At 54.4% G+C, this 20,413-nt stretch overlaps 12 protein-coding genes across 12 annotated transcripts; 8 read left to right on the forward strand and 4 right to left on the reverse strand.

Moving 5' to 3' along the window:
- Positions 1-1,073: 1,073 nt before the first annotated feature.
- M409DRAFT_26037 (uncharacterized protein) lies at positions 1,074-1,647 on the forward strand (the record flags this gene model as incomplete). The annotated part of the gene is made up of 2 exons (XM_033807932.1): positions 1,074-1,233; positions 1,295-1,647. The coding sequence occupies 2 exons, from the start codon at positions 1,074-1,076 to the stop codon at positions 1,645-1,647; spliced, it is 513 nt and encodes a 170-aa protein (XP_033664312.1).
- Positions 1,648-1,846: 199 nt separating this feature from the next.
- Positions 1,847-2,464, reverse strand: M409DRAFT_26038 (uncharacterized protein; the record flags this gene model as incomplete). Its single annotated transcript, XM_033807933.1, has 1 exon — positions 1,847-2,464. The coding sequence occupies one exon, from the start codon at positions 2,462-2,464 to the stop codon at positions 1,847-1,849; it is 618 nt and encodes a 205-aa protein (XP_033664313.1).
- A 461-nt stretch (positions 2,465-2,925) lies between these two features.
- On the reverse strand, positions 2,926-4,983 carry M409DRAFT_68385 (uncharacterized protein; the record flags this gene model as incomplete). The annotated part of the gene is made up of 7 exons (XM_033817817.1): positions 2,926-3,034; positions 3,086-3,178; positions 3,228-3,295; positions 4,175-4,299; positions 4,351-4,409; positions 4,599-4,903; positions 4,957-4,983. The coding sequence occupies 7 exons, from the start codon at positions 4,981-4,983 to the stop codon at positions 2,926-2,928; spliced, it is 786 nt and encodes a 261-aa protein (XP_033664314.1).
- A 320-nt stretch (positions 4,984-5,303) lies between these two features.
- On the forward strand, positions 5,304-6,416 carry M409DRAFT_57334 (uncharacterized protein; the record flags this gene model as incomplete). The annotated part of the gene is made up of 1 exon (XM_033813599.1): positions 5,304-6,416. One exon carries the CDS (start codon positions 5,304-5,306, stop codon positions 6,414-6,416), a length of 1,113 nt encoding a protein of 370 aa, XP_033664315.1.
- Positions 6,417-7,243: 827 nt separating this feature from the next.
- M409DRAFT_57335 (uncharacterized protein) lies at positions 7,244-7,799 on the forward strand (the record flags this gene model as incomplete). The annotated part of the gene is made up of 2 exons (XM_033813600.1): positions 7,244-7,456; positions 7,617-7,799. The coding sequence occupies 2 exons, from the start codon at positions 7,244-7,246 to the stop codon at positions 7,797-7,799; spliced, it is 396 nt and encodes a 131-aa protein (XP_033664316.1).
- Positions 7,800-8,884: 1,085 nt separating this feature from the next.
- Positions 8,885-9,625, forward strand: M409DRAFT_57336 (uncharacterized protein; the record flags this gene model as incomplete). Its single annotated transcript, XM_033813601.1, has 1 exon — positions 8,885-9,625. The coding sequence occupies one exon, from the start codon at positions 8,885-8,887 to the stop codon at positions 9,623-9,625; it is 741 nt and encodes a 246-aa protein (XP_033664317.1).
- Positions 9,626-10,074: 449 nt separating this feature from the next.
- M409DRAFT_26042 (uncharacterized protein) lies at positions 10,075-11,257 on the reverse strand (the record flags this gene model as incomplete). The annotated part of the gene is made up of 2 exons (XM_033807934.1): positions 10,075-10,861; positions 10,929-11,257. 2 exons carry the CDS (start codon positions 11,255-11,257, stop codon positions 10,075-10,077), a joined length of 1,116 nt encoding a protein of 371 aa, XP_033664318.1.
- Positions 11,258-11,544: 287 nt separating this feature from the next.
- On the forward strand, positions 11,545-13,093 carry M409DRAFT_68388 (uncharacterized protein; the record flags this gene model as incomplete). The annotated part of the gene is made up of 3 exons (XM_033817818.1): positions 11,545-11,575; positions 11,625-12,706; positions 12,821-13,093. 3 exons carry the CDS (start codon positions 11,545-11,547, stop codon positions 13,091-13,093), a joined length of 1,386 nt encoding a protein of 461 aa, XP_033664319.1.
- Positions 13,094-13,432: 339 nt separating this feature from the next.
- On the forward strand, positions 13,433-14,964 carry M409DRAFT_57339 (uncharacterized protein; the record flags this gene model as incomplete). The annotated part of the gene is made up of 2 exons (XM_033813602.1): positions 13,433-13,526; positions 13,577-14,964. The coding sequence occupies 2 exons, from the start codon at positions 13,433-13,435 to the stop codon at positions 14,962-14,964; spliced, it is 1,482 nt and encodes a 493-aa protein (XP_033664320.1).
- A 342-nt stretch (positions 14,965-15,306) lies between these two features.
- On the reverse strand, positions 15,307-17,669 carry M409DRAFT_26045 (glycoside hydrolase family 92 protein; the record flags this gene model as incomplete). The annotated part of the gene is made up of 2 exons (XM_033807935.1): positions 15,307-15,565; positions 15,619-17,669. 2 exons carry the CDS (start codon positions 17,667-17,669, stop codon positions 15,307-15,309), a joined length of 2,310 nt encoding a protein of 769 aa, XP_033664321.1.
- Positions 17,670-18,128: 459 nt separating this feature from the next.
- On the forward strand, positions 18,129-19,337 carry M409DRAFT_26046 (uncharacterized protein; the record flags this gene model as incomplete). The annotated part of the gene is made up of 1 exon (XM_033807936.1): positions 18,129-19,337. One exon carries the CDS (start codon positions 18,129-18,131, stop codon positions 19,335-19,337), a length of 1,209 nt encoding a protein of 402 aa, XP_033664322.1.
- Positions 19,338-19,629: 292 nt separating this feature from the next.
- M409DRAFT_68392 (uncharacterized protein) lies at positions 19,630-20,265 on the forward strand (the record flags this gene model as incomplete). The annotated part of the gene is made up of 1 exon (XM_033817819.1): positions 19,630-20,265. The coding sequence occupies one exon, from the start codon at positions 19,630-19,632 to the stop codon at positions 20,263-20,265; it is 636 nt and encodes a 211-aa protein (XP_033664323.1).
- Positions 20,266-20,413: the final 148 nt, after the last annotated feature.

The following is a 20,413-nucleotide window of genomic DNA, read 5'->3' on the forward strand; positions in this document are numbered from 1 at the left end:
AGCTGGCAATATATATACTTGGGTCTCGAGCTCCTCTCGCTCGATCTTTAACCCGATCTTTGCAACAGGTATGATCCTTGACACTGTTGTATTGCACACCAACGAGGCTACGGAACACCACTTTTGGTTATAGCCTCTCTTTGCGGAAAGTCGAAGATCGCCAGACGCTGACCTAGCGTCTTATTCGATCTTCAGCTAGTATGAGAGATATGATGATGGTGTAGAGGGACGTCGGTGAAGCACTTGTTTCATACGGATATCGCGTCCTCCTTATGGGAGTTTCTAAGAGCCCGTTCGCCTCTCCTCAAATCGGATTGCGTGCGGCTCTCACTCCGGTACGTTAATTCTTTAGAAGGTACTCTCATTCTAAGATGCGCTACATGTTCTCGCTTCCATCGACTGTATCGATATTCTGGGGATGATGGCATTCATGCGGGTCCGAGATTTGGCAGCCTTGGCAATCTGAGCCCTAGGAATCTTTAGGCCTCCCATAATTACGTGATGGGTCTACGTTAGGCTTTGCAACCGGAAATTGATTGGCTGTAAAGCTGATCATCAATATGGAAAGTGATCTAGCTTCCGGCGCTAAATGCAAGAGCCTTGAATAACATAGGAGGAAGATTGGTGGATTAATCAAGCCTACAATCATCAATCCAGCGGATTAATTGTATACTACACTTACGGAGATCGAGTTGAAGATCACAAACACGAGGTGAGGTCGAAGTCCGTTGATCTTCGGGATGCCACAAAGAGAGGCTACAACCTAATGCGGTAACTGTTATAGCGTCGATGTACCGCTACACGTGTTGGACTGCCATCTCCCCGGCTTGTTACAAGCGACTGCGCTGCTAGTTGCACTCCAAGCTGCTTAGATAGCTTAGAAGTAATGGGGATAAGGATTCTTAGGGCTCGAATTGCCAAGGCTGCCGTATCTCGGACCCGCATGAATGCCATCATCCCTTCGATACGTACGCCCTTTGGTCTACACAAGCCATCGTCACCTCCTGCGGACCTCCAACCTGCCTCCACAATGCCTCCAACATGTCCCAAGGTTAGCCTATTGCAAATACATCATGCAGACTCCTTCAAAGCACCCATACAACAATCAGAACTTCAATACGAATCACATTGGCGTCTCAGTGCCACCCGGAACTCTCGAAGAGGTAGTGGAGTGGTATGGCAAGCATCTCGGCTTCCGTCGCCTGACGAGCTCGAGTCACGAAATGGGTCCAGGTAATTGGATGATTCGCAGTACACTAACACTGAATGAATTGCGGCTCACCCATGTGCAAAGGCGGTAAAATCTACGGTTCTACCCTCCGCAAGGCCAAGGTCGCCTATCTGACCACCGGCAACGGCGTAGGCTTTGAGATCTTCGAATTTATTGACCCTCCCACGAAAGCCGTAGACATGAACGAGTGGAGCCTCGAGGAGCAATACCAGCGCGGCGGCATGTTCCACCTTGCCATCACAGTGCCGGACCCGGATCGAGTATGTAAGGAGTGTTGTGACGATGGAGCCACACAGATCGGAGAGACTATTGAGGAAAGGAACGGCGAGAAGTTGCTCTATCTCCGAGATCCTTGGGGCATGATTGTCGAATTGCTGAGTTGTAGTTGGGAACAGATGAACGCGAATGCATGGTAGAAGGTCAGAACCGGTGGAGTGATCTTGATCTAGTCGGATTAGGCAAGAGACGCTTGGCGTTTGGGTGAATGATATCATTTTGCCACATAATCCAGTTCCCCCGTTCAAGGCCGGCTCTACCTCCCTTTGTCCAAGCCAGTCTTGACCCGCGTGCAAACCTTCTCCGCCCCCGAGCTCATACTTCCTCCGTTCACCATGCTCACTTCTCAACCCAGTGAAATTCTCTATCCCTCCAGACCAGCTCATGCTCCTGTTCGAACTCGATCATCTCCAAATAGACATCGACGAGCTCTCCCAGCGTAGCATCTCCTTTCAGACTCCAGGTGAGGTGTACGAGATCCCAATTTCCGGTGCCGAATGCGTCGTCAGGGATGATACCTACGTCAACTGTCGCCAACGGATCTGCCTGAATGCGTGCGTTCCGCCAAGAACCTTCTTTGAATTTGTCCGACTTCAGCATGTCACATGTCTCGGGGTTGATCTCGTGAACGTAAAGCGCGAAATCGCCGTCAAATTGTGGTTCGCATCCGTGTAGGTGGAGCTGCAGCATGCCGTTCAGGAGGCAGACTTGATCACTCGTTTCCGTCGTCTTGTCCTCCAAGGGTGTCACCATGAGTCGCTGAAGCTTCTTCGAGGACATGATGGTGTCGTGGAATGTCGTGTTGACGCGCTGGACAGCGGCGAGACACATGAGAGGCTGTAGCCCCTCCGCGACCTTCGAATTTCTCTGCTCGTCGATGATCTCCTCTAGAATGTGCTCAAGAAGCTCGGGCAGACCGAAGACCTTCGCAGCGGCAGATTGTTCTGAGTCGTCCATATCGTACCCTATCCCCGTTATTCTTAAGCCTTCCAAGCACCTTGGAGTGCATATAGCAGCGCTGTCTCTTACGAAAAGGCAGAGAGATAGCGGTTCGATACGTACCACCTCGACCTGACCGAGGAGGGTAGATTGAGGTTGCCTGGAATCTGTCCACTGGTGTGTTGTTTTTTAGATGAATGAAGAGCAGCGACAGCTTCGTGAAGAGTTTGTTAAGCTAGATAGCGGATAGAGGCAACTCACACGAGCTCGTGACTGCATATGACAGCGCAGCGAGAATTGCGAGTCACATGCAAGCTCAGTTTCGAGGGAGGAGGTGCGAATCTGATGTTTTCGTTCGTTTGGTGCTTATCCGCACGCTCTGCGGTTTCGCCTACTTCATTCCTCTCACTCCATGAACTCATTACTCTGTAACGCTTGGTCCCATGCTCAAGTCCCATGCTCACGCCCCACGCCAACGTCTATACAGTTCCCGCAATGCTCAACTCCCTGATCTGTCCTAGGACATCTTCCACTCTTGCGTCGAGATCGCCACTGGCGTATTGGTCTCTCGTCTCGGCAGCCAGGTACCTGTTACATGTAAGTTCTGATCTTGCACTGCATTTTAGTGGAAAAACATACTGTTGCACTTGTGCCATCCGGCTGTAGGCCTCTGCACAAAATCGCAATTGAATCTTGACGAGCGCTTCGAATGTGGGATCGAGGTATGGTACGCTATGCACAGTCAGCACGTTCCTGCAAACAAGATATGAACTTTTCTTACCGCAAGTCGATCAGCTGTGGCAGCTCGTCGGTCAACTGAGTGTTGAGTTGATCGTACGCAGCTTTTGCCTGTTTCAATTCGTCAGTCTTTGCTTCGATATATTCTTGCTTGAGCGGTGCCATAATCTCTTCCAGTTCCGAAGGGTGAAAGAGCGCAGTGCGGCCAGCAGTCCGTGATGGAGTTGAAGTGTCGCGACTTCGCTTGCTGCAAGACAAGCTGCTTCTGATGGAGGGTATGTCTGAGCTGCGCTGGCCGGTGAAGGTGAAGCGAGGAGACAAGCTGCCTGGAGTCTTGTTGCCCAGCGCAGTCGTTTGCACGCTGGCACTACGCTTGGGTGTGTCTGGCCGCATACTAACGAATTTGGCGTCGTATGTGCTGTAAGGGGAAGTAGGGGGTATCATGCAACAGCCGCCGCGCGCGCTGAACGTTGCACCAGCGCCGAATAACTGCGAGCTGGGTCTTGGCGATGGCTTTACGCGGGCGCTAGCCTTCCGCTTCGATGGCGAGTCTGGAGGACCTTCTTCGAGGATCTCCTTGAGAGTGAATGTCTTGTTGGCACCGGAAGGCTCGCGATATGAGGACCACGACGCCTTCTTTGATCGAACCGTTGGACTTGGCGAGGATGCAGTTGGCGAGGCCATTTCAGCTGGACTCAATGGAGACAACAGAGGCTTCTCGGCAGACAGATCGGAGCCAGGACCGCTCGCGAAAGCATTGCCCACCAGACTGCCAACACGACCAAGGCGGTCGAGCAGGCTTGACTTCCGCGTCAGGGCCACGCTTTTCAATGCATTGTCTTCATCGGCTTTGATCTTATCCAGGGCGCTTTGGTTCCGCTTGATTCCATTGAGGGCTTTGGGAGGGGAGGGGAACAGGAGATCATCATCGTCCATAGAGGTAGCGACGAGATCATCAATCCTGCTTAGACGAAGAGAATGCTTCTTTACCATTTCAGTCTCCTTCTCCGTGCGCGGGAGCTTGGAGGGATCCTTGTCCGGCTTCTCAGTCAACTTCTTGACTTTGCTGCGCATGGAATCGTAGTCAAGCATCTTGTGGTTTCGCTTCTTGATACCTGCATGATGTTAGTCCAAGTCGTGGGGGTACATTGTGGGGATAGACTCACATTCGTTGATATCAGGAAAGTAGGCGCAGAAGCGATTGATGGGCTCCAGAACGGTCGTCCTGTAGACATACTGAATGAGCTCAACCGCTCCGTCAAAGTCATTCTCTTCTTCCCTTGTGTATTTCCTCTTGTTGCCAGCCTGCCAATTGAGCTCGGCTTCAATCTCCTCGAGCACGTCCTCTTGGTACATGCCCGTCTCATTGTTGAAGGGAACCATTCCTTGCAATTCGGGGTCTTGGGTGACACACCTGTAAGGCCCATCAAGCGCCTTGACGGTCTCTGCGTCGAGATCCTCAACGGCTTGCTTGTAACTTCTGCTGACTCCGTCTTTTGCACCGCTCTCCCCGTAGAATGCGTCGATTGTCTCGGCGATTCGCATCTGAGAGGCAGTCATAGCTCGCAGGCTGTCGAGATAGCCCTTGGCTTCTTTCTGTAATCGGAGCGAGGCAGATTCGAGCGTTCGGTATCGGCGTTCTTCGACTTCATATTCGCGGTCCGATGTCTTCTCGACATGACCAGTCTTCATCATGACCTGCGTCGTAGCACGGCCAACCTTGACGCTGTCAGTATTGTCCACGCGATCTCCATTACCACCACCAGTCTTACATTCTTCTTGAAGCCGGACCACGACATTGCGGCGGTTTCGGGAGGTGTTGTTCAGACTTGAGACTAGGTTGACGGGGTGATTGATGGTGTGATATATTGCAACTGCTGCAGCAGTCGGTACAAGCGGTGGATGTGAGGTTGCAGGTGGTGGAGGGAAGTTGAATGCGTTCGCTGTTTGCCTGCGACTCTGGACAGAGACGCGGAGGCGCAGCCGGGGGTGACGTACGATTAAACGGGAGTAGCCGTCGTTTCCATGGAATATTGATTAAGGCTGCCCAGGCACAAATTCCAGCCCGAACGTCACCTCGTCGTCTTGACAGTCAACACCTCATCTACACGCCGCCAACATGCCGATCGCCATAGGTCTGGAGGGCTCTGCCAACAAGCTGGGTGTTGGAGTTATCCAGCATTCAGTCAGGCCGCAATCACCACACGATTCCGCGCATTCAGACGATGAAGCATCATTCACTTCCAAAAATTCGAAGTCTCCACCAGTTCAGATTCTCTCGAACCTCAGGCACACCTTCCATGCACCACCAGGAGCAGGCTTCCTACCCAAAGACACTTCAGCGCATCACAGAAGATGGGCCGTGCGCTTGGTCAAGCAAGCCATGAAGCAGGCCAATGTGAAGGTGGAGGACATAGATTGCATTTGCTTCACACAAGGGCCTGGAATGGGTGGTCCACTGTCTTCGGTCGCAATCGCTGCACGAATGTTGAGCCAGCTGTGGGACAAGCCGCTTATTGGGGTGAATCACTGCGTTGGGCATATCGAGATGGGAAGGGCAATCACAGGGGCAGATAACCCGGTTGTGTTATACGTGAGCGGAGGAAATACACAAGTCATTGCATATTCGGCACAAAGATACCGAATATTTGGTGAAGCGCTAGATATCGCGATTGGGAACTGTCTGGACAGATTCGCACGAGTTCTGGGAATCCCCAACGATCCAGCTCCGGGCTACAACATCGAACAACTGGCAAAGACTGGGAAGGTATTACTGGAGCTGCCATATGCCGTGAAGGGTATGGATGTGAGCTTCTCTGGTATCTTGGCAAGAGTTGAAGAAATGGCTGCGAAGCTCGGTCCAAACTGGACTGATCCAGAGTCTGGAGAACAAATCACGAAAGGCGATCTCTGTTTCACCTTGCAGGAGACGGTATTTGCTATGCTCGTTGAGATTACTGAACGTGCTATGGCACATGTGGGGAGCGCTCAGGTTCTTATCGTCGGCGGGGTTGGTTGCAACATTCGACTGCAGGACATGATGGGTCTCATGGCTAGCGAGCGTGGCGGCAGTGTTTTTGCCACGGATGAACGGTTCTGCATCGACAACGGCATCATGATCGCTCAAGCCGGGCTGATGGCTCACCAAATGGGTTTCAGGACGAAGCTGGAAGAGAGCCAGTGTACTCAACGCTTCCGAACTGACGAAGTCCTCGTCAACTGGAGAGACTGAGCCTGAGTCTGAACGTGACCAAGTGACGAGCAATGTGAGAAGATGACACGAGACAAGTGGAAACCGTGTCACGAGACGAATCAAGTATCATGTGCCCACGCTTGCACTCGCACTTGCCGCAAGCAAGACCGAAAGTGCCCGCGTGACCTGAGCGCCTACTACTTCAATTTGGGTGTCGTCGTTCTCCACGTTTGACACAACAACCAGTCGCCCAGATTCTGTCATGATTGCGATCGTCCTCTCCAATCACAAACGCAACCTGCGCAGCTGCGCACGGCATGGAATATGCCTACATTGCCTGATGGCGACGGGTACGCGATATCACCCAGAGCGGGAGACTATCAGACACGCTAATTCAGTGCACAGTTGCAGAGCAAGACTCAGTGCCCTCCTGGCGACGCACACTGCCGACCTACCTCCGGCCCCATCACTGCGCATTGCGGTCACGAGACTCATCCAGACAACATCTCGCACAGCTTCTCACAATCACCTGCACATCAGCCGCGCAATGAACCACGGCAACTCTGTTTTACGCTCGCTCCGTTCGCTCCTGTCGATCAGTCCGTCGAGAGAGTTAGCAAGGCCGTCGCTGTCGCTGTTGTTGCGTGAGTGTGAGGGCGTGGCTTCCGTGGCAAGATAGCTGTGTCAATGTTCGACATCACTGGCATTGGTGGCGATGCTCTTGGTTTGTTCAAGCGAACATATCGACGATCGTTGCGATACTCCCAGCTTGCTTGACCTGGTCAACCACTGCTACACTGTGGGCTACGCCAATTCCAACAGCAACGGCTCACCGACCGCGAGCATCCAGGGCTCACTCACTCACCATGGTCTCCAAGCCGACTGCCATCACGACCAACGACAAGGGCGAGGCCACACAAATGGCATCCTCCGCTCAGACACCTTTCGCTCAGACGAACACCGATTACGTCTCCGCTGCAGCTACGTCCAACAACAGCACGGACGAAGAACTCCGCCGGGCCCTTCTCAGCGCGCTCGCCAATTCTCCATCCTCGCACGCCTTCGTCATCGTCGATGCAGTATGCTGACGCTACCACGAATGCGACCCCTCTCCCAGCCCAACAGACAAACTACATTCTCTGTACGAGAGCCACCACTGTCCGGGTGGCAGTGCGTTATGCTGAGCTCTCCGCTCATGTTCGAGCGTTTTGTGTCAGCTCAGTTATACCATGTTTGGAGAACATGGTCGGTGTCGAGCCAGGTGCGGTCCTCGCAAGCATGCCCAGCGCCGAGGACGCTGCGAAGAAGTCGACGAACGCGCTCTCACCCACTTCGCGCTCATCGCCGACCCAGATGCAGATCTGGTCTACATCGAGCCTTCAAATTTCCGAACCTCCTACGCAGAAGATAACGACTTCTTGACGACGGAACCCACTCTGGGCAATACGACTGGCTGCACCAGCCTCACTCACTCGGACTCTGCTCTTGGTATCGACTGGACTTGCGTAAGGGCCTGTCATCTGTACTCGTGTGGCTGGAGAGTTCCTGCTCGTTGTCGTCTCGAAAGCGAGTCTCGAGGTCTTGGGGCGAGCGTGCGTATGGGAGCCACCATCGTCCGGGCGGCGGTGCGTCATGCTGAGCTCCTCGTTGCAAGTACATGTAGCCAATCCAAAGCGATCATGCCCAAAAATCACGTCTTGTCAAACTCTTCAAAAGCATGCACAGTGCCATAGAATACAGTCACCTTCGCGGGAATAAATGGCAGGGGAGATATTTTGGAACGAGAAGTGCGCGTTGTGCACGGGCCATGCTGTGAAATCGCATGTGACATTCAAGCTAGCAGGGGGCTGCAGAGAACTACGAGAAGACGCAATGCAATCTGAACCGCTAAACGTACATCTGAAACACAAAGCGATCTCCTGAAAAGGCAGGTACGGCTATCGAAGGCATTCCCCTCCAGCCGTATACGCAAATGTTCACTTCATCACCACAAAGGCACCTCCAATAGCAAAATCCATGTGCAAACAACAAACATCCCAAACACATAATTCCCGGAATAGTATGCATCTGAATTCCCCCAAACTTTGTCTCGTGCCCACGGCAAGCAGCGGGTTCACCGGGAACGCGTCTGACAATAGGACCCAAACGCCCTAACAATAAGAAGGCATGTGCATTCAGCAGACAATATAAGTGAAGCAGATGTCAATAGGCGGCCGCCTTCCAGGGAGCCAATGAGGAGGCGGCATCCCGTGAGTGAAGGAGATCGAGTCCCCTACCTACTTAAGACGTCTGCTTCCCTTTGACTTCCTTCCTTCTTTCTCCCTCATACAAACACCCGAGACACTTTGGCACCCAAGACCTTCCACCCACACCCAGCAACTTCGATCAACACCCATCCATCAGCTCTCTCCCACTTCGATACATCACCCTATCCTACCCAAGGTACACACCTCCCTCCCCGCCCATCCCGACACCCCAAGCTGACCTCACAGTCTACCACAGCAACAATGTCCACTCCCCCACCAACCACCCCCGGCAAGGACACCGTCAAGCCCGCCTTCTCCGAGAAAGACATGCGCCTCCTCGCGGCCGCCATGCTCTCCCTCAAGACGGGCCTCCCCGAGCTCGACTACGTCAAGTTCCAGGCCAACGGCGAGTTCAACACCATGAAGACGGCGCAGAACACCTGGGGCGTGCTCAAGAAGAAGATCATGAGCATGAACCCGGAGGCGGCTGAGGCGGCGGTTGGTGAGTCATTCCCAGTCTTTCCTGTTTCGACTTATTTTGTGGATTGTGTTGTGTTGACTGAAGATGACATAAAAGCCACCCCGAAGTCCAAGGCGACTCCCAAGAAGCGCACGAAGAAGGAGGCCGAGGCCGAGGACGGCGACGAGGGTGCCGGCGCCGACGACGAAGAGGCCTCCGCGAAGAAGAAGCCGAAGACCCCACGCAAGAAGAAGGCCGACGCCGCCGCCGACGAGGAGGGCGCTGGCGACGACTCACCAGCCCTAGCCAAGAAGGCTCCCAAGACCCCGCGCAAGAAGGCCACTCCGGCTAAGAAGAGCGAAGAGACGGTCAAGGAGGAGGCCAAGTCTGACGATGGCGATGGCGAGGCTTCTTCTTCTTCCGCTGCTGCTGTTGGTGGTGCCGAGGAGGCCAAGAAGGAGGTTGCTGCTGAGGAGCCGAAGACTCCTGAGCCGGCTCCGGCTGCTGAGGACGTCAAGATGGAAGGTTCTGGTGATGAGTAGGCGTTTTCGCCCACTTCACTTCACTCTGGCCTTCTTTCCTCTCTTACGACTTCTCTTACGACAGTGACGACGGGCTGGTGTTTGTGTTTTTCTTTTTGGGTTTTACTTGGGCTGCAATGGGTGCACTTTGAGGGCGGATGGTTTTGGCTATTTCTTTCTTCGGGCGGGCATTTTCTTCTGCCTGGCTATCATCATCAGCCGTGCGACCCTTGCCCTGCATATGACTTACCACGACACGAAAGAGCCGGCGCGCTCGACGAGCCATTTTGGCTTTTTTCATCACATCAGACAGTGAATGAAAGACATTCATGAAATGATTCAGTACACCTGGTTTCAATCGTTCCTGTTGTTCATATTTCGGTATGGGTGCACGTTGCAGTAGGTTGCTGGTGCTGACAACCAAGGGCTCGCACTTCGTCTTCCAACCCACGCAGATCCTCGAGACTCACTCAACCTTCATCCTCCTCCTCCTTGATCTCAGCTCCCACATCCACGTCCAAATCCATCGCATCATCCTCGGCCTTCACCTCTGCATCCTCCTCATCCTTATCCTTATCACCTTTGCCCTTCCCAACCTCCTCCGGCCCGGGGAAATGCAGATGCTTCCAATCCTCAATCTCCTCAATCACGCTCCTGAGCCGGTCTCGAACACTCTCCACTGCATATGTGCCCAGAAGCAGTCTGAGGGGTGGGTATCGACAATGACCCAATTGCCAGACCAGCTCAGCCGACTTCACGGCGCTTGTGGGTTGTCTGTCGGTCAACCACTGTACGATCCGTCTCGCATGCGATGCTGGAGCGGTGGGCGTATCGTATGGCGGAGATGGAGACTTGACGAGGAAGTGACCATACTTTCGGATCTTGACGCCATTGTCCATCGCTTTGTCGTCCAGACCTGTTGGCTCGTCGATGCGCATATGGCCGGGCTCAACAAGGGTGGCTTTGATCCCGAATGAATCGATCTCGTATAGCATACTCTCGATCAGGCCTTCGGTGGCATACTTTGTCGCGCAGTATGGGCCGAGTCCAGGAACGCCTAGAGCCCCAGACGTGGAAGAGAAGATTACGTATCGTCCTGCGGCTTCGTCGTCTTTTCGAGTCAAGGATTGCTTCCGGAAATACGGTAGCGACAGCTGGATGATGTTCAGAGTGCCCATGAAATTTGTCTCGAATTGGGAGCGCAAATCGCAACTGTCCTGGTCTTCGCAGGCGCCGATGACTCCATATCCAGTGCAGCTGTCCAAGATCGTTAGCTTTCTTAGTCCATACACATGTCGGAATCATCCTGGATCTTACGGCTTACTTCACAATAACATCGATCCTCTCCCACCGCTCCACACACCTCCTAATCACATCCTCCACCGTATCCCTCACCCTCACATCACATAGTAACCCAAAACACCTCTCGTGCCAGCCCTGCATCTGCACCATAGAGTTCTCCCCAGTCCTCCCCACCGCAGCAACATTATCCCCATGGCTCAACGCAGCCTTGACCAGACTCCTCCCCGCATGTCCCGTCGCGCCAAAGATCAACCATACTTTCTGCGTGGGCGGGTTCGTCTCGCTGGGAGGATCGGTCGTGGAGGGCAGGTGGAGTTTGGGATTCACTGTGTAGGGTGAGCGGGTGGACATTTGTTGAGTAAAAGGGGATGGGGGGCGTACGAGAAGCTACATCGTGGGAACTCTCTCGATCCATAGGCGCATAGCGGGATTCGTTGACATTGGTTTGGTACCCTTTTCCGCAATACTCACGGCGGGCGTCCAACGAGAGGTGAGGTCAGCTTGAGGCGGAGGGGAGTCCGTTCCAATGGATTGTGGAGAGGATCGACGTCATGAGTTGATTGAGGGTTTAATCAATTTCGTTAATCAAAACAAATACTCGAACGTCGAATGCACGAAAGACAGTGGCTTTGACGGTCATGTCCAAGGCGAAGCAGCAGGCGTATCAGTGTTCGTATCGTCAACAGAACCTCAAGAACCACATCTAATCCCTTCCCAGCCGCCCAACAAGGCCAATCCTCCTGGTCCTTCGCCAGCGGCTTCATCTTCGGCCAGCTCCTCCTCGCCCTCATTCTCTTCACCTTCATCAAGTTCTTCATCTTCGGCGAGACACCCTCCGCGGACTCTCGCGCGACCTCACGAGCCGCGTCGCGCCGACAACGAACCCTCTCCCACACCCGACAACGCACACTATCTACCGCGTTACGGCCGCGACCGAGCTTTGCTGTGCTGAAACCGCGGAACGATGGGGGACTGACGGTGCAGAAGATCTTAGAAAAGACGTATTATAATGTGAGGGGCCACCAGCCGGAGAGTCTGGATTGGTTCAATGTCCTCATCGCGCAGACGATTGCGCAGTTGAGAGCTGATGCGCAGGAGGATGAGGCAGTTTTGGGGTCTTTGACACAATTGCTTAATGGCCCTAGCAAGCCGGACTTTATCGACGATATACGGGTCACGGAGATCAGTCTTGGGGATGAGTTCCCCATCTTCTCGAATTGCAGGGTTATTCCTGTCGATGAGAATGGGTCGCCGTTGAAGGAGTTGACGGGGCAGAGAGGGGAGAGGTTGCAGGCGAGGATGGATGTGGACTTGAGTGATGTGGTTACGTTGGGGATTGAGACGAAGCTGGTGCTGAACTATCCGAAACCTTTTGTGATGGTTCTGCCTGTAGCGTTGGCAGTGTCCGTGGTGCGGTTCTCAGGGACGTTGAGTTTGAGCTTTTCACCGTCAAATCAGCCGAATCCGTATCCCGAGAATGGAGAGGACGCTGAGGGGACGCCGCCTGGACAGCCGAATAAGAATGAAGGGCATCCTTTGAACCCGACTGGGCAGAGTCCGACGACACTGACATTCACGTTCTTGGACGACTACCGGCTGGATCTGAGCGTACATTCATTAATTGGATCGAGAGCACGACTGCAGGATGTACCGAAAATTGCACAGCTGGTGGAAGGCAGAATACATCAATGGTTCGACGATCGATGTGTGGAGCCGAGATTTCAGCAGATCGTGCTTCCATCGCTCTGGCCTAGAAAGAAGAACACACGAGGAGGGGAGGAAGAAGCAGTGGCTGATGAGGTCGACCCGGAACCTATCAAGCCACTGAACACGAAAACCGCCAGTATCAACACTAGCATCCCACCCGGAGAGCTATCACAACCGAATAAAGGTTTGAACGCTGGTTCTGCGGAGACTACGGCCGAACAACGGACGAGAGACTGGGCAGCACAGCACTCAGGGCCAACAGTCGGCAAGCGTAGGGACGATGGAGACAAGAGGAAAGAAGATCTTAGCGAGATCGAAATCGCTGGCCAGGAGATGCGAGAGGCTGACGAGAGAGATCGGAGGAAGAAGCTTAACAAGGTTCGTTCTGACCTCGATCGTGATGGCAGCAGTTTGAGGATGCGGACAGGGAGGGATGTGAGCCATGAAGGGAGTGCGCAAGGGGTGAAGGCGATGTCTTGATTCTTTTTAAATCGATTAGCGAGGCGTTGGTGGATGTATCCACTCCAATTAAATGTACATTGAGGAGTGAATGCTCGAAGATGAATTTGCGGTCGGCACCCACCCCCTCCGCCCCATGTCTTGGCGACGCTAGTGGACTTTTTCGTCTTGAAGCTCATCTGCAATTCGAGCTTTTGCTCCCAGCACCAAGCAATCCGTCGCCGACTGCTATCAATCCTTATACCCCATAAGGACTCAGTGCGTGGCATTCCTATCGCTGGCAGCGGTAGTATCAATTCCACAGCTGGGACATTCACCCCCCTCTAATCTCCCCTTCCTTCCACTTGCACGTTCCGCGCCATGGACGAGGACAAGCAAATTATCAAGCCAGAGGCCTCTGCGCCGGCCGTCAACACCAGCGACTGGCCTCTGTTGCTGAAGAACTGGGATCAGCGTGCGTATACTTCATCTCGTGTACTCGGCAGAACTGATACATTATTATAGTCCACGTTCGCACCGGCCACTTTACCCCCATCCCCGCTGGCTGCTCGCCCCTTCGTCGCGACCTCAAGTCGTACGTCTCTTCCGGTGTGATCAACCTCGACAAGCCCTCGAACCCCTCCTCCCACGAAGTCGTCGCCTGGCTCAAGCGCATTCTCCGCGTCGAACGCACCGGTCACTCTGGAACCCTCGATCCCAAGGTCACGGGATGTCTGATTGTCTGCATCGACCGTGCGACGAGACTGGTCAAGAGTCAGCAGGGTGCCGGAAAGGAGTACGTGTGTGTGCTGCGACTACATGACAAGCTCCCCGGTGGTGAGGCCCAGCTCGCGCGTGCCCTCGAGACGTTGACGGGTGCGCTGTTCCAGCGACCACCGCTCATTTCGGCCGTCAAGCGACAACTGCGTATCCGAACGATCCACGAGAGCAAGTTGCTGGAGTTTGACAATGATCGGCAATTGGCGGTCTTCTGGGTTTCCTGCGAAGCTGGCACGTACATCCGAACGCTGTGTGTGCATCTGGGTCTGCTGTTGGGCGTTGGTGGTCACATGCAAGAGCTGCGACGTGTGAGATCGGGAGCTATGGACGAGCAGAAGGATATGGTTACGCTGCACGACTGCCTCGACGCGCAGTGGCTCTACGACAACCAGCGTGACGAGTCGTACCTCCGCACGGTCATCCAGCCGCTCGAGACGCTTCTGACTTCCTACAAGCGTATCGTCGTCAAGGACAGCGCAGTTAATGCTGTGTGCTACGGCGCCAAGCTCATGATTCCTGGTCTCCTCCGCTACGAAGCCGGCATCGACGTCCACGAGGAAGTCGTCCTCATCACCACCAAGGGAGAAGCCATCGCTATTGCCATTGCTCAAATGTCGACTGTCGAACTTTCATCTTGCGATCACGGTGTTGTAGCCAAGGTCAAGCGTTGCATCATGGAGCGTGATCTCTACCCACGACGATGGGGCATGGGCCCAGTCGCCGTCGAGAAGAAGAAGATGAAGGACAGCGGCAAGCTTGACAAGTTCGGTCGTCCCAACGAGGCTACCCCTTCGCAGTGGAAGCAGGAGTACCGCGACTTCAACGACAACGAATACGTGAACGGCAATGCCCAAATCAAGACCGAGCAGCAAGCCATTGAGGGTGCCCCCGTAAAGGAAGGCATCCCAGGCAAGGGCAAGGAGACGACGGACAAGGCAGACGTCGAGATGGCCGATGCAGTCAACCCAGCGACCGCCGAGAGCGCCAAGAAGGAGAAGAAAGACAAGAAGCGAAAGCACGACGACGAGACGCCCGAGGAACGTGCCGAGCGCAAGGCCAAGAAGAAGGCGAAGAAGGAAGCCAAGAAGAAGCGCGAGTCGGCCGTCACTAACGATAGCGACGATAGTGATTGAGCTGGGACCGTGCGGGGATTCTGTCTTTCATCAACTTCCACTGTTTAGCGATGCGCTCATGTTTGGGAAAACGGTGTTCATGGAAGGGACATGGCTTGGAGTTTTTTCTAACCTGGCGGGATGATTCGATTGCGCGAACCAAAAAGCTAAGCGCTACTGTGAGATACTACTTTGTGTACAGTACGTACGTCTTCGATGCGAGACGTTGAGGTGCATGGTGGAGTTATGGAGACTTGCTCGACACCGGGGCGAGTCCTGTTCTTCGCCACGACTGTACTTCTCTGCAATGAAATGAAAAGAGTTCAAAAACATTCATTCATGATCATATCAATCTCTCACCACTCACGCATAAGGATGATAGTTATGCCCAGCCCCCAAACTAGGCGGCAAATCCTCCTCCATCCTTCCCCAGTCCCCCTCCTCATCTCCCAACACTAACTCCAAAACCCCCCCTCCCGTGAAAAACTCATGCGTGACCCAACTTCGATTATACACCTCCCCATCCAACCGCGCACTCTGCACATAAATCCTGCTTGCGTCGCCCGTTTTGAAATTCACGTTCTTGATCGTGGCGGTCTTACCAGTCTCCGGGTGCGTGTAGCTGACGGACTCGAAGTAGGGCGGGATGATGAGGTAGACGTTCTGGCCGGCGACGGGGAAGAGGCCGGACATGGCGAAGGCCAAGAAGGAGCCGGAGGCGCGGAGTCGTCGTTGCCGGGGAGGCCGTTGATGGAGGCGTTGAAGTGCGAGGGGATGTACGTCCTCAGACGCTTCGAGGAGAGCCCGGGGCGGCCGGCGTAGTGGTATTGGAAACAGGTCAGTTCGCTGGGTTCGTTGCCAATGTCGAGGAGGCCGGAGTCGTGCAGGTAGTCGAGACGTTTTATGAAAGCGGCGGGACCGCCGAGGGTGCTGATGAGCGTGGCTTGGTCTTGGGGCACGTAGAATTGGTATTCCCAGATGGAGGATTCGAAGGTTTCGGTCGGGTTGGAGGAGTAGGAGCAGAAGATGGTGTCGAGGGGCGAGCAGGCGAAGGGGGATTGGTAGGACCAGGTGCCGTTGAGGTTGCGGGGTTGGAAGAAGCCCGTGAAGTTGCCCGTCGAGGTGCCGTTGGGGTAGAAGGAGGTTTGGTTGGGTTTGTAGAGGTTGAGCCAGTTGGCGCTGCGGGTGAGGTATTTTTCGTAGTCGGTGGGGTGGTTGAGGCCGTGCGCCATTTCGGCGATGCAGAAGTCGTTGTAGGCGTATTCGAGGGAGCGGGAGACGCTGTGGAAGGCTGGGCCGAAGCCTAGGTAGTCGTAGTCGTTGACGGGGATGTAGCCGAGTCGTTTCCAGGATTGTAGGCCGCCGCGGCCGTTGACGCCCCAGTCGAAGGGCTCGTTTTCGGCGTCGTTGACGACCGCGCGGTAGGCTTGGTTCCAGTCGATGCCGGAGAGGTTCTTGACGTAGGCGTCTCCGATGACGACGTCTGCGTTGGAACCACCTTGTGAGAAGCCTTTGCAGAACTGCATGCGGCAGTCGGGGAGCCAGCCGAGGTGAGTGTAGGTATCGATCAAGCTACGGACCATTTGTGCCAAGGCATCTGGTTGGGAGATTGTGAGGAAGGGGAAGGTTGTGCGGAAGGAATCCCAGATGCAGTAGAAGGAGTCGAAGTATGGTTCTGAACTTTGCCAGAGCGGGTTCTCGCCAGAGTAGTTCTGCGGCGAGATCATGGTCCTGTAGATACCGGTGAAGAATGTCTTCTGCATGGCATCAGAGACGCCGCCTGGTTGAACGACTACGCCGTCTAGTCTTTGCTTCCACGCCGTCTCTGCATCGGCCTTGACCTTGTTAAAATTCCAGTGTGGGATCTCTTGCTCTGCGTTTTGGCATGCCTGGTCAGTGCTCAGGAAGCTCACGCCCATGCGAGCTTGGACTGTCCCATTCGAGGGTTTACGGAATCGAACGAAGCCGCCTGCTTGGATGTAGAACAGGCTGTAGCCGCGGTTGACGAATAAATGCTTTTGATCGGTTCCTGCGCGCTCGTTCACCCAGATACCAGAATCCCGAATGGAAGCGCCCTTGAAGTCTGCACAGAAGTATGACTGGTACGAGCCCACTCCGAAACTGGGCAAGAATGTGCCATTGCCCTTGATTCTGCCTGTGTTTGGGTCCACACTGACGGTTGCATTCTGTCGGCTGTCTTGCAGATCCGTCAAGTCCAAGAGGAATAACGGGCTTGATACGTTGCGGCCAAAGTGGAAGTTGTACAAAGCAGTGTGTTCTGTCACAGTCATTTCAGCATCGACGCCATTCGTAAGGCCGAGCGAGAAGTATCCGGGGTGAGCTTTGATCGAGCCATTGCGGTAGTTGACGGCTCTGCCGTACTTTGTGCCAAATGTGCAGCCATTGATAGAGTCACCACCGCATTCGGGCTGCACGGAGATGGGGAAGTTACCCATTGATGGCTGTCCGCCGGTCCCAGAATCGTGCAGTGCTGAAAACCCCGTTACGTTAGAGTAGTCGTACGACCAGCCCGCGGTGTTTTGGCCTGACACATCGGCCACTGCTTTTGCCATTCCGAATGGTAGAGAAGCTCCTGCGAATACATTGCCTCCATTGTATGATCCGATGAGCGGATCCACGTACTGAAAATTGTGATTTCCTGTGTTGTTCTGAGCGAGACAAGAGCCCAGCAGGGCCAGCAGCACCAGGCGTCGGTCGTGAAGCATTTTGTGTATACTTCTGGAATCAATGAAACGGTGAGAGAGAGTGAGAGGAAAGATAGCAAAGACAAGAGGATTTGATACTATACCCTGTACGGTGCAACATAGCACCCTCGCCTTCCGTCTTGGTCATGGTTTGGGCGATCGTCCCGATGGAGAGCATGACGATGAGGGGTTCTTGCTGCGACGGAGAGTTGCATCCTTCGCCCATTGACCCACCGCAAGAAACGCGAACACTAGACGTTTGCGAGGAAGATGGATGCACGATCAGGGTGAGTGATAGAAAAGACGATCGAAATGGGCGGCAAGGTGAGGTCGAGATTAGGTGCAGGGAGCTAGAAAGCTTCGCGCGCCACCATGTCGCGTCCCCTTGCTCGCTCCCACTTCCAACCTGGCATCCTGCGCAGGGAAGACGTCAACTCAGTGTCTCGTCGATAGCGACAGTCGTCGACCGCTCCCTCCAAGATGCCGCCGCAAAGCAGAGGCACGCCGCTCAAACCACCGCCCGTCCCCGCCGGCTTCCAGTCCAAATCCACCCCGAACCTCCCGACCCTGCGATCGTTGAATACGGATCGCACTCCAGCAAACGTAACGGCGAATGCCACGCCAGCCACGTTGCACCCCGATAGCGCCATCACCATCTCCCCAGACATCTCCGGCGACAATATAACCTCGCCATCTGAGCCTGCTTCGATCGAAGACTTCTCGCTGGACGGCACCCACGAACGGCCCTCGCTATCACCAGGCTCATCAGACGAGGAGGACTCGGGCGAGGAAGAAGACGGACACGTTCCCAATCTACCGCCTCGTCCCATATACCATCACCACTCACGAAGTCATACCTATCTCGGTCCGTCGGCATTTGCGCCGCCATTTTACAACAGACCACCCACGCCTCTTCCTCCATCACCATCTTTGACTTCCTTGCTACGGCCCAACTTCAGCTCGCAAAACAGCAGGCCGACTACACCAGATCCATCGAGTGATGAGGGAACACCGCACATGCGAGGAGATGCTACAGGTACACAGACACCCAATTCTGCCGCGGCGTCTACGTTGACCAGCACCTTTCGCTCTGCGAAGCCCATTCCACGAGCCAGCCCCAAAGTGCCGACCTATGAATACTACGGATTCACACTATATCTGACTAGCAGTCTGGCCTTCATCGTGTACCTCCTGTGGTCATTCCTACCTTCGCCATTCCTCCACCAGCTTGGAATCTACTATTATCCAAACCGATGGTGGGCACTGGCAATTCCAGCGTGGACCGTGATGTTTGTGATATACATATACGTCGCTTTAGCGTCGTACAACGTCGGCTACCTCACACTGCCTCTCAAGAACGTGGAATGCTTGGTCGACGAAGCTGCAAATGTTGCTGTGGTTGATGCGAGTGGTAAAATCGTTCGTCAGGAGCCGTCGAGTTGGCTCAGCCAGACTGCGGGTGCTGCAAAGGCCAAGGGCAGTGTTGGGAAAAAGGGGGGCAAAGGCAAGAATGGAGGACATAGCAGGCAGTCCAGCCTGACGAAAGTGCAGACTCATACCGAGCTGGATTGGAAGAGTCTCTGGAATGAGGGAACCGACGCGGTGATGGATATACCGGTTGGCGGTGTCTGTCAGATACTGTATGGTGGATATGACGATGACGATGATACCCTGTACGAAAACGAATGATGATAAATACATAATGTACATTGTATGCGAAGCAAGATGTGCCTACAAACTTCACCTTAACTTCGGTCATAGCATCTCGAGCTGCACTTACTGTTCTCAACTGCGCCTCTCGATTCCTAAAGCACCACTACAAGGATTAAGCACTGCCCTGCGTTGAAGTCGTCAAATTGGCAGAAAGTGGAAGCGCAGCAATAAGGCCGCTACGGTATACGACAGACGCAGACTAGACATAAAAGCCGCACCTCCAACTCCGCAGAAGCCAATGCCTCGCCTCCCAGGCCTCCCATCAAGCATGCAAAGTCTCATCCGACGGTCACTGGCCGCAAATAGACTCCTCAGGCAAAGAGTCACATCACGCCGGTATGCGACCAAGCCGCCGCCAGAGACCACACCCACTGCACCACCGCAATCGACTTCTCGGATCACCCGCCTCGAGAACCGCCTCCCACGCTTCCTCCGCCGATACGTCGCACCCCTCCGCACCGCACCCCTCTCCCATATAACCGCCTTCCTCATTCTCCACGAACTCACCGCCATCGTGCCGCTCTTCGGCCTCGCAGCCATCTTCCACTATACCAACTGGCTGCCCCCATACATCTCCGAGGGGAAATGGGTTAGCGAAGGGACAGAGAAGTTCGGACGGTGGATGAAGAAGAAGGGATGGATGAGCGAGGATGAAGGCAAGGGACGGTGGTGGGGACGGGGAGAGACGGGCGTGAGGGTTGTCGTGGAGTTGGCTACTGCGTATGCGGTTACGAAGGCGTTGTTGCCGATTCGGTTGGTGGGGAGTGTGTGGGCGACGCCCTGGTTTGCGAGGTGGACTGTGTTGCCCGTGTCGAGGAGGGTTGGGGCGTTGTTTGGGAAGAAGAAGGTGGATGCTGCTGCGACTGGGGCTGTTGGGGGTGGGGCGGTGCCGAAGGGGAAGTGAATCCTACAACACATGGGTTCATGGTCTTAATGGGGAATTGCCTCGCTGGACAAGACGCTCAGGAGGAGTACCTCTAGGAACTACGTGCTAGGTGCGGTGAAACATTTGAGCGGTCAGTGCACCGCCGCCTCGGGCAGTCCTACTGGTA

Source organism: Zasmidium cellare (assembly GCF_010093935.1).
Source record: "Zasmidium cellare ATCC 36951 unplaced genomic scaffold M409scaffold_30, whole genome shotgun sequence".
Lineage (NCBI taxonomy): Eukaryota > Fungi > Ascomycota > Dothideomycetes > Mycosphaerellales > Mycosphaerellaceae > Zasmidium > Zasmidium cellare.